This window comes from Chrysochloris asiatica, unplaced genomic scaffold (assembly GCF_000296735.1).
Source record: "Chrysochloris asiatica unplaced genomic scaffold, ChrAsi1.0 scaffold00026, whole genome shotgun sequence".
Lineage (NCBI taxonomy): Eukaryota > Metazoa > Chordata > Mammalia > Afrosoricida > Chrysochloridae > Chrysochloris > Chrysochloris asiatica.
In genome coordinates this window covers 7,573,832-7,585,715 of record NW_006408544.1, presented here as the reverse complement: position 1 = coordinate 7,585,715, position 11,884 = coordinate 7,573,832, and the positions used below count along the sequence as shown (strand labels likewise).

The window sequence follows — 11,884 nt, the reverse complement described above, 5'->3', positions numbered from 1 at the left end:
CTCCGTCACCAGGCTCTGCAGAGAGCTCAGAGAAAAAAAAACAGCAAAGGCACTCTCTACCCACCTGTCATGTGTGTCACTGAGGCTAGCCTCATCCAGGGTGAACAACTCCTTCAACTCTCCCAGAGAAAAGTGCCGCTCCACATCCTGCTCCTCATCTACCACACAGCTACTTAGTGCTTTCTTATGGCTCTGACGCTGGAAAATCTTCTCCTCAATGGTTCCTGCCTGGGAGGTTTAGGAGAGAGGGAGGAGTTAAGTTATTCCCATTAAAAGGGTGCAGGGAAACCCAGGGGTTGAAACTAAAAAGAGTTCTATAAGTAAATCCTTTGCTCAGCTGAGCCCTATTTTCTAGGCTCTCCTGGGAGCATGCCCTTGTATGTTTGTCTACCCACCTGGGTTATTATCTCAATGGAAGGTGTAAGGGCCTAGCTAAATTCCCCCTTCAAAGTAAGCTGAGGTTTTTCCATAGTACCATTACCAGGTCACCATAATAAGTCCAAGCCTCTGTCATTCATCCAGCAAACTTCATTTGAGCACTTACTCTATACCAGGTCCTGTGCTAACGCCAGAATGAAGATACCTAACCTTGAATTGATAAAGACCAGTGGGAGACAGACATACAAATAAATTGGTACAGTGATGGAAACCTTTATAGGATGCCTAGGGACTCACAGGAGGGATGGCTGAATACTAAAAAATTTGAAAGTAAAGATTATCTTTGAGCTAAATTAGGAAAATAAGTAGGTGGTTTGTAAGAGAAGACACTCCCGGCACAGGATAGGAACAAGTCTGGCCTCTTGGAAGACTATGAGTTCGGCTGGAGTAAAGGATGGCAGAAATATAATAAACAGCTATGAAGAACTTTGGATGGTCGGCTGAAGAGCTTGGCGTGGAAGTGATAAAAACTAAAACCAAAATTTTTAGAATGCTCAATTCTAGAAGTAATAATGTGAGTAAGTTAGGAGGGATACATACAATGTAAAGAATTAGGTAGACGCTACAACATTCAAGTAAAAGTGACTTTGGTTTTAGCAAGGGATGGAGAGAAAGAAGAAGGTTAGATTAAGGTAAAAGTTTGACTATTAGGAGACAGAGAATAGCCCAGTAAGATGATTCCCATGTATGGGATGGATGGATAATGGAGTCATTAAATGATGGAATTCAGATTGAGTTTAGCCAGGATGCATCAAAAGTACTCATAAGACTTTCAAATGGAAATGTATAGTAGGTGATTAAAATATGGGTCTAGAGCTCAGCTAAGAGATAAGGGTTAAAAATTTAGTTTGAGACTTGTCAATATAGTGAGTGTACATGGTGTGGTGCTATAGGATAAAGCACTGGATCACAAGGTCTGTTTGAACCACAGGGTCAGCAGTTCAAACTAACCAGCTGCTCCTTGGAAACACTATACAGGGTTGCTATGAGTTGAATCCGACTTAATGGCACTCAACAACACCAAATCACAGAGGTGGTAATAGTGGTTGTGTGTACAGGGTTTCTAAGGCTGTGAATTTTTATGGGAGCAGAAAGCCTCATCTTTCTCCTGTGGAGCTACTGGTAGATTCAAACTACGGATCTTGTGGTTAGCAGTCCAACTCGTAATCCACTATGCTACCTGGGCTTCTTAAACACAGAGGTAGGAGAATCAAAATGGAGTTTCCAAAGAAATCCGAACTTTAAAGAGTAATAGAGACAACTTTCAGATACACTTAAGAGGAAACCAATAGTCTGGCAATTAAGAAGCCAACTGTATACTTGAAAAATGTTTCAATGGCATAGCACTGGTGAAGTCTGATAAGTGAACAGAAGATGGGGAGGCAAGTTAATCTGCAGGCTTTGGAAAAAACTTAACAGTGAAACAGTGAATGGAAGGTAACCCAAGGTAGTAGCTAGAATAGGGCAGGTTTTTTTTTCAAATTATTTTTAAAGTTAAGTGCTGTGAAGTCCGTTCTGACTCAAAGCAATTCTGTATAGAGTTTCCAAGGAGCAGCTGGTGAGTTTGAACCACTGACCTTGTGGTTCAAACCAATCTTGAGGTCCAGTGCTTACTGAACAGCATCACAAAGAGTTACTTAAGTTCATTTACTCATTTATAGACTCAGGGGAATTAAAAAGGAAAACTTAGTAAACTAAGATACGAATAATGGGAGTAGGGTCTAGGGCTAGAGCAGAGCTGAAAGGACAAAACCTGAATATAGACAAAAGGAATCCTCTTCCTCTGAGGTGGGAAGGGAAGAGAGGTGAGCAAATTCATGACTTATAGTCTGCATTTGCTCTGTGAAGTGTAAAATAAGATAATTAGCAGAAAGAATGAAGGGCAAAATTAGGTATGAAACTTGAGGTAATGGGGTTCTGGTGTGGCTGTAGGATAAGCACTGGACTGCTAACCACAAAGTTGATAGTTCAAACCCACCAGCTTGTTGAGTCAGAATCAATTCAGTGACAACAACAATGCAGATCTGAAGTGGTTGTTGAAAATAAAATAGGGCCCAGTCCAAAGTAAAAATCATGTATTTATAGTGGTACCAATCTGTAAATGCTGAGAACCACAGAAATGATGCAAATAGAGTGGGTATTAGGTAAAGAGTAGCTGAAAGAATACACAGGATCAGGATGGTTGAAAAACAAAAAGATGGGAGGTGATAAGATTGAGACGTGGGGTGGGCACAGTTTCTAGGGATATTTGATTGAAGATGTAGTGGGTATAAAGACATGAGAAAGTTGGAAGAACAAGAGATGAGAATTACATGATAGTTATTAAAAGTCCTACGTTCCAGACTACGGCCATAAGAGTAGTTAGATAACGGGGAGTTATCTAACCACTAGAGACGAGGTCAAGTAAACATGAAGACTTGGATAATTGCATGGTCCTTGAAGTCAGTCAGGTAATAGCAAGATTTGGGGAAGGGAAAAAAGCTAAGCAAGTATACAAACTCATTAATTAATCAGGAAAATAGCAGAACAAGATGGTTCTAACAAGGTAGAAATGAGGGTCATCGAGTGGGACAACATGAACTTCAAAGGAGGAACTTTGGGATAGATGGGGTGAAAGTGTAACTCGGAGCTTGTAGAATGCCAATTATCACTTCTTAGGTCCTTAGGACGTGCAGTGGAGAAGTCTATAAGGCAAATAGTATAGAAGCTGGTATGAGGGACAGCAGGGGAGTTTTGTTTAATAACAATTTGGAGTGGGGTGTGAGATGAGTCAAGGGCTCTCCAGACTAACGTCATAGACTCATAGCAACCCTGTACAGGGTTTCCAAGGCTATAAATCTTTACGGGAGCAGAAAGCCTCAACTTAAGCAGAACAGCTGGTAGTTTCGAACTGCTGACCTTGCAGTTCACAGCCTGATTTGTAACCACTACAACACCAGAGGCCAAAGAGAGACACTAACAAACATCCAAGATAGTCCCAAAGGTCTTGTCTCATTCCCCACCCCTACTCCAGCCTCTATCACCGTTCTTACAGATAACAGGCGGTAGATATAGCAGGTCTTCTTTTGACCATCGCGCCAGACGCGGGCCATAGCTTGTTCATCATTGGCTGGGTTCCAATCAGGATCAAACATGACCAGTCGGTTAGCCCCAATGAGATTGAGGCCGCAGCCCCCAGCTTTGCTGCTCAGCATGAAGACAAAGTCTGGGCTCTGGGAAGAGGGGATACAGTGGGGAAAGAATCTCTTACAGTCTAACTGGGATACTGTTCAGCCCAGCCCATTCTTTCCCATCATGCCTCTGGTACTCCTATGCTCAGAACAGTTTTGAGAACCACCAATTTGTCAGCTTACTCGAGTTTCCCACCCCATAAAATTAGTTCCCAGCCCAGCCATCACCAACCAGCTTAACTTAACCACACCTACCAGAAGAAAAACCAAAGGCATACTGAAGCAGGGCCCTTTTATAGCTTCTCTGTCAACCCTTAATTCTGCTGTTCTAGCATTGGTGGCATGGGGTAAGGAGCTGTGCTATTATTGGTAGATAGGGGCTGTGTATTTACCGATAGACAATTGAAACGCTCCACAACCTTGGCTCGCTTCTTGATAGACATTGTGCCATCCAAACGGACATACAAGTACCTAAAGAATCCAAAGAAGGAAACAGCCCCTTGGAGCCAGAACTACTGAAGGGGCTGAACTAACTATGGTTTAGGTTATTCATACAGCTTGAGGTCCTAAACGCCCAAATTAAGGAGCAGGGAATTAGGGTATAGGACTCTGTTTTGTGGGAATACCTGAAGGGCCAGGAGCTGTTCTGCTTGGAGATGGAGCTAGAGCCATCAAACAATAAGGGAACAGGTATCTCTTGGAAGTCCCTCCAGTACCTACATCTTGGTCCATATCCACCAATCAGAATACCTAATATTCCTAGGGGGCCAATAGAGGTGACACCACTCTGGCAGTCTAATCAGGCTCTTCCCTACCTTCGTGCTCGGCAGAGTTTTTCGAAGAGGTCCAGTGTCTGCGTGTAATTGGACACCAGTACTACTTTGTCATTGCTTTGGCTCCGGGTCACCGCCAGAATGTAATCAAGGACCAGCATCTTACCTGGGGAGAGGAGTAATTATAAGCCCCCAATGGGTCCTCCACAAGTGGCTGAGGACTCCTACTCTTGATATCCTGCCATGAGACAGAATAGCTATAGCACAAAGTGACAGTACTCCTCCACCCCATGTCCACCCTTCTCCCAGAGGACTCCCAAGGGATCACCTGACAGCTGAGGCTCTATGGCCTTGGAGCTATACCCAGGAGGAAATATGTCCAAGGCACCCTTAAAGCCATCCTCCTCTTCCACACACTTATCATATATCAGAGCTGGATCTAAAAAGAAAAAAAAAGTTTCTACTTTAGTGTTCACTCAGACCTTCTCTAGAAGCTTGGCCCAGAAAGCCTTCTTCACCAGATGTTCTTGGTTTCTACCATCTCAAATGCCAAGTATGCAGTCAGTGCTATATATAGACCATGATGGACAATCTTGCTCACTAGTATAGTTACCAAACAAGAAGGGGAGCTATACCAGAGAGAGCAAGTTTTCTCTCTTTTTCCTCCTGCCCAACATACATTTTATACGCATACATGTGCACTGTTACACGCGCACTCTCTCATACATACACACCATGCATCAAGATGGGCAGGGCAGAGAATAAGTTAAATTTTACAAAGCAAAGGGTCTGGTTTTATGAACATTCTGAACAATCTTCCATCTGTGGAAGCCTTCCCTCTGCTCAATCTCATAGATGACAGATATGGCACAGGCCCAACTCACGATTACATAGCTTCTTCAGTGAGGTGATGGAAGAAAGGGAAGAAACACTCATCTTGCCCTCACACAACTCTTCTGCTGGTTTTGCTTGTCTCAAAAACCTCCTGTATAGCTCTGTCTGAAGGGGTGTTAGCCTGAAAAAAGGCAGTTAGATGAGTAGGACAGGCTAGACCACACTTCTACCCTCTGAGGATACCCCAACAGCCCAGCCATGCCTCAGAAACTAAACCTTTACTCACTCACTCTATACCCCCTCAATCAAGTCCAGTACCTACAACAAACCACCTGTTCAATCTTCACAGGCAAATATTTAGAAAGGATATCAGATGTCCTCCGGATCAGGCACCTGGAGAAAAGAAGGATTAAAAGTCAAGGGGCTTATAAAACCACCATGCTAAATGCTACATCCAAAGGACCAAGACTGGCTCTTTTTTGTAGTTATCAAATGTCAGCCGCTGGCAAAAGTTATCTATGTCAGCTGCCTCAGTTATGAGAATAGGACCCTTCTAAACAGTCTAGGTTAGACTGACAACACTTTTTTTCTCCAACAGGTTGGCTGGTCTTTAAGAGAAGAGACAAGTCTCCAACTGAATCCAGTGCTCAGAAAGACAAGCAAGACGCAAACCACTAAACGTCCTTAGGGAATTTTCTGTTTGCATTAGTCCAAATGCCTGCCACATGGCCTCAGGCTCAACAAAATTAAGGCCATATCTACTGGAAAAGCAGGGATCAGGCACCCTGACTCTCTTCTACCATCTAAAATTAGAAGGGAGGGTGGCCAGATAGTTAGGAGGAGCAGAGGAACTCTTCAGTATGTAACCTTGAAATCTGCAAACCTGCAACAGGAGACCAGGATGTTTCTCCCCATGGGTAATGTGTCCATGGAAAGCCCTCCTGGGAGCCATACTTATCTTTCAGATCTACTTCTACCTGTCACAGAAGGGCTTTGGGCCTTGAAGGAAGATGGCAGAAAGCTTCTGAAGCTCCAAGGGATCAACATCAGCTTTCTCACCATTGTTATTATTAAGTGCCTGTCAAGTTAATTCTGACTCATAGAGACCCTGTAAAGTGTTTCCAAGGAACAGCTGTTGGGTTGAACCGCTGACCTTGCGGTCCAGTTCTTATCCTACCATGTCATTCCAAGACTCTAATCCACTGCCATCGAATCGACTCTGACTCATAAGGACCCTATATAGGATTTCTGAAAAAGATAGCCTCATGTTTCGCCTGTGGAGCAATGTAACACCTAGCCTAGAGAGTCACTGTTGTTGTTGTTAAGTGCCATCGAGTCAGTTCGACTCTTAGCAACCCTGTATAGGGTTTCCAAGGAGTGGCTGGGGAGTTTGAACTGCTGACTTCGCAATTCAAACTACCTTGCAGTGCAGTGCTTATCCTACAGAATCACACCAGGACTCCAGAGTCACTAGGGATCCTTAAAGGCAGCCCAAAATCAGAGCACAGGACCCAGGCCAGGAGAAGAGTAAGGAGCTGACCACAGTGAGGGGTACAGATCCCATTCCCGTCCTAGAACCCTGGCCCTTGAGGGCTCTACAGAGGCTGAGGCTCCAAAGGACTAGCCTCAGATGCTGTGGGAGGCAATTCTGATGACCTCGCTTGCCAGCATCCGAGGAGGGGTATTGTCTAGCCCAGCACCCACACCACCATTACCTATTTACAATGCCAATAAGTTCCCGAAGGCGCTCTTCTCCTAGATGCCTGTCTGCCTCACTGGCAGCTGCGTCTCGACCCTTCAAAATTGGCAACTCAAAATGCTTCTTGAATTCATGGGCAGTCCCTGAGAAACAGACAGAAGAGGGGAAAATGAAAGTACTAAAGAATGTGGGAGGATAGTTTCTCACTGTCAATAATAGTGGACTAGCTTGTTACAGACAAACATTCTTGCTAAGAAGAACAAAGCTAAACAAAATACAGCAATTTGTACTTGAAGGGATCAGAAAACTACCAAAAATATTGGAGACCTGAAAGGCCAAAGGGAAGAGGGCAGATTAAAACCAACTAAATAATTAACTGGAGACCTGGTGTGGCACTGTAGGATAAGCACAGGACCACTGGTTGATCTGAACCACAAGGTTAGCAGTTCAAACTCACCAGCTGCTCCTCGGAAAACCATATACAGGGTTACTATGAGTTGGAACCGACGTGACGACGTGTAGCAACAACAACAAATCCTTAATTATATTAAATGTAAGTGGATTAAATACTCCATTTAAGAAACAGATTGTTAGATTGAATTCTTTTAAAAGCCCAGATGCTGCTTATAAGAGATAGGTCAAACATAAGCATAAAACAGAAAGGTTAAAGTTAAAATGTAAAAAGATACACCATTGAAATAATAACTAAAAAGATGGTAAAACTATCTGATATCAAAGTAGATATTAAGGCAAGAAACATTTCTACAGATAAAGAGAGACATTTCATAAAAACAAAAGGGTCAATTCATAGACCTACACCTATGGATGCAGAAGCTCAAAAGAGGGAACAAATCTTTACAGTGAGGATCATTCCCACCCCCTTGGTGCACAGGGTAGACAGGGATGGGCAACTTGGACATTGGCTACCCAATGTGTGTGTGTGTGTGGGGGGGGGGCTACACAGGCAAGAAGTGACTGGCTTACAAGCTTTCAAGATGGAGTCTAGTTCCAGAGAGGTGGGGGAAAGTATAATCTCCACTGAGTAGTATCCAATCTGTCTGGGCAGGGCTAATGAAAGGAGATGGGGATGGCACTCATGTGGCACAACAGTGAACAATATCAGGACTGACTGTGAGGGTTGGGAATGTAGACATTTTGTAGCAAAAAGAGGGGAGTGGTTGACTTTGTAGTCCAGGAGCAGAGGTCCCTGGGACTGTCAAGGGAGAAGAGTGGAGTGTGGGACACTACCCAGAGAAACAGTGATGCCAGAGATGGAGGCAGAGACGATGACATGGAAAGATGGAGCCACTCACTGGGGACCCAGAGAGGGAGAGGGGCTGTGTGCTGATGACCAGGGGGCAGGCTTGCAGGGTATACCCTATGGTTGGTTGATGATGCATGGAGGGGATTGTAACCATGGCAATGAAATGAAATATGATAGGATGAATGTAAAGCTAATGTTCTCCCATGTAAACTATCACATAATTCACAATAAAACATTAAAAAAAAAAAAAATTTAAATCTGACCACTGCTACTACCTTAGAACCACTATCATTTCTACCTAGAACACTGCTTCCTAATTATTTGTCCCTGCTTTTCTTTTTGCTTCCTACAATCTTTTTGTAACACTGTGGTAAGATCCATCCTTTCAAATCAAATGAGATCATGTGACTCTAAAATAAAAGGATATGATTCTAAATTTGTTCTAACAACATAGTCTCAAAATAAGAACAACAAAAAACCCAAAACTGCAATCCTGACTCATAGGGACTCTATACGACAATGGAGCTGCCCTATAGAGTTTCCAGGAAAGCACACTGCCACATCTTTCCATGGACAAACTGGTGGGTTCAAACTGCCGACCTTTCCGTTAGCAGCCATACACTTAAAAACTGCATTAATACATAAAAGCAAAACCCATCGGAAGTAAAAAACACATCCACAATCACAGTGAGAGATTTCAGCACACATTTCAAACATTATGGAATGTAGTTAAAGCCACACTTAGAAGTCGTATGTTTAAAAAAAAGAAAGCTGAAAAATCAACAATCAAAGTATCCATCTCAAAATATTAAATAGAATCAACATAGCCAAAATTTAGTACTTTGTAAACACTAATAAAATAGATAAATCCTTTCAAGATTGGGAGAAGGAGGAGAGGCACAAATAACCAACATCAGGAATGAAAAAAATGAGTCACATTACAGATTCTAAGACACTGAAAATATAACTCTGACAATTTTTTTAATGAAGATGAACTGGCCAAATTCTTTCAAAATTTTGCCAAAACAGAAAAAAGAAATTACAAATTTGAATAATCCTACACAAAATTAAGAAAATAAACACACAACTTTAAAAACTCCCTACAAAGAAAATTCCAGGCTCAGATTCTTCTCTGGTGAATTCATTCAAACATTTAAGAAATGACAAACATATTACATGAACTCTTGTAATAAAAAAAAGCGGGAACACTTCCCAACCTTTATTTGAGGTTAGCATAACCTTGATACCAAAACCTGACAATAACATTACAAGGAACGAATATTTTAGGCCAATCTCTGTCACAAACATAGATGCAAAATTCCTAAACATTAGCAAGCCAAATTCAATAGTATCTAAAAACAACAGTGTTATTTCAAACTGGATTCATTTGAGGAGTACAAGATTAATTAAATGTTTAAAAACCAGTTAATGTAATCCCTGCAATAATGAAAAATAACAGAAAAATCATGTTTTTTGTGCTTCAAACAAACAAAAATTAAGCACCCATTCATGATTAAAAAAAAAAAAAAAAAAAAATTTTAGCTCCTAGGAAGCAAGTGAAGGCATTGATGGAAAGATCTTTAATGTGTCAAATACCTACCAAAAAGAAAAAAAGCAAACATTTTATTTCATAGTTAAATACTGAAACTATTTCACCGAAGATTGGGAATGAGATATTCATTGTAACCACTTCACTTTGCACTGGAATGTAATTTCTATTCAGTGTAAAATAAAAAAAAACAAATGGAAGATCCAAAACTGTCATTATTTGCAGATGGCATGTAGAAAAATCTACAGAAATTATTGGAACAAGTTTGCAAGATAAAAAGAGTATTAGCCAGGTCTAGTCAATATATAAAAATCAATTGAATTTGTACCTAGCAACATCAAACAACTATAAACAATAAAAATTCAGAAAGATTACATAATTAAAAAAGAGAAATCTAATCAAACATGCACAAATTTAGTTTGTATAAAACCATAAATGATTAACAAATGAAATTAAAATACAAATGATCAAGAACACCCAGGACAATACATAAGAATAAGAATATAGTTGGAAGACTCACACTAAATAGCAGGAGTTATAACTAAGCTACAGTAACCAAGACAGAATAGCACTGGCAGACAAATAGGTCTGGACAGAATAGAGCCCAGAAATAAAATAGCGTATTTTATTTATTAAAAAAAACTGACATTACAAAGTAGTACCACCACTTGTCTGTCAATTTGTTGTACTGTGGTAGCTTGTGTGTTGCTGTGATGCTGGAAACTATGCCACGTGTATTATAAATACTACCAGGGTCACCCACAGTGGACAGGTTTCAGTTGAGCTTCCAGATGAAGACAGACAAGGAAAAAGAAGAGATGGACTACTTCCAAATATTTAGTCACTGACTTATGAGTAGCAGTGGAACACTGTCAGTACCAGAATACTGAATACTGAAACATGGTGAAGAAAATACCAGAATATTGTCAGATATAGTGCCAAATGATAAGCCCTTCAGATTGGAAGACACTCAAAATGCAACTGGGGAAGAGCTGCCTGCCTCCTCTAAGTAGAGTTGACCATGATGGAGTAAAGCCCACCTTCATTTGCTAATGGGGCACAACTCAAAATGGAAGAGAAATAGCTGTAAACATCCATTAGTAATCGGAACATGTACAAAGTATGAATCTAAAAAGAACTGGAAATTGTAAAAAATGAAATGGAGAACAAACAAGATGGCGGATCTGGTGGAAGTGCAATAAAGAACTCCAACAACAACAACAAAGAATACCCGACCAAGGAGGCTCAGGGGATAGTCCCAGAACACTGAACCACGTATAGAGGAATATTTAGAAGGTTGGAAGGCTTACAGCTGGGGAATTTGTGGCAGAAGTAAGAAATCCATTGCTTTCTAGTCCAGGACGCTCAGCTGCTCCAAGAGCCACCATCTTGGGTGAGAACAAGCAGGGGAAGGATCAGAGCAGCCACAGACGCCTGGCAGAAGCATGGAGATAAAGGTGTGGACATTCTTTTCTTTTGATAGCTGTTCATGGGTCCCTTGCTGTCTGCGCACCTCCATTCTGGTGACTATAGGGGTGCCTGAGCTAGTAGGCACCCCTGCCCCATCCTCGGAGGGTTCTACTACGCATGCGCACAGAGCTCCTCGAAATTTAAAGAGACAGTTTCCAATTAAAACCAAATGGCCACAGCCGGCCCTGAACTGTTTCCAACTTGAAAAAAGCCCTGAATGGGGATTGTGGAGTGAGACAAGCAGATAAAAAAGGAAATAGGCCAAAAATTAAATCTTAATTTATCGTTTTATCGTCAAAACGACCAACAGTGGCATCTTGAAATTTCTCAAGAAGAGTGAAAAGGAAAGCCCATTTACTGATCACATCTACCTGGAAGCAATCAGAAAGCATAAAAAATACCAAAATACATACCCATCTAAGTATTAAGGCCACAGATAACCCCTGAAGATGCCCAAAAAACAGAAGCAGATGACCATATCCACACATGTCTAGAAACGAGATAAAGTGACTAAGGCAAATGAGCTGGAAGCAGACCTACAATCCATACTGGAAGATGGGCATGCTTTGGAAATGTCTGACAAGGAATTCAGAAAAATGTATTATAAAATGTATCAAAACACTATACAATACAGTTGAGAAAAATAAGGAAGAAGTCAGGAAAGTGCTACAGGAACAATCAAATAAG

At 41.4% G+C, this 11,884-nt stretch overlaps 1 protein-coding gene across 1 annotated transcript in view; it reads right to left on the bottom strand.

The window, feature by feature from the left end:
• The window catches only part of RAD54L (RAD54-like (S. cerevisiae)), a 37,445-nt gene that overhangs the window by 439 nt on the left and 25,122 nt on the right, over positions 1-11,884 (bottom strand). The window contains exons 10-17 of the mRNA XM_006839717.1: positions 6,931-7,057; positions 5,534-5,608; positions 5,266-5,396; positions 4,710-4,820; positions 4,424-4,547; positions 4,001-4,079; positions 3,471-3,650; positions 65-228 (exon numbers count right to left, since the gene is read on the bottom strand). Of these exons, the coding sequence (XP_006839780.1) occupies positions 65-228; positions 3,471-3,650; positions 4,001-4,079; positions 4,424-4,547; positions 4,710-4,820; positions 5,266-5,396; positions 5,534-5,608; positions 6,931-7,057 (991 nt within the window). The remainder of the gene's footprint in view (positions 1-64; positions 229-3,470; positions 3,651-4,000; positions 4,080-4,423; positions 4,548-4,709; positions 4,821-5,265; positions 5,397-5,533; positions 5,609-6,930; positions 7,058-11,884) is intronic.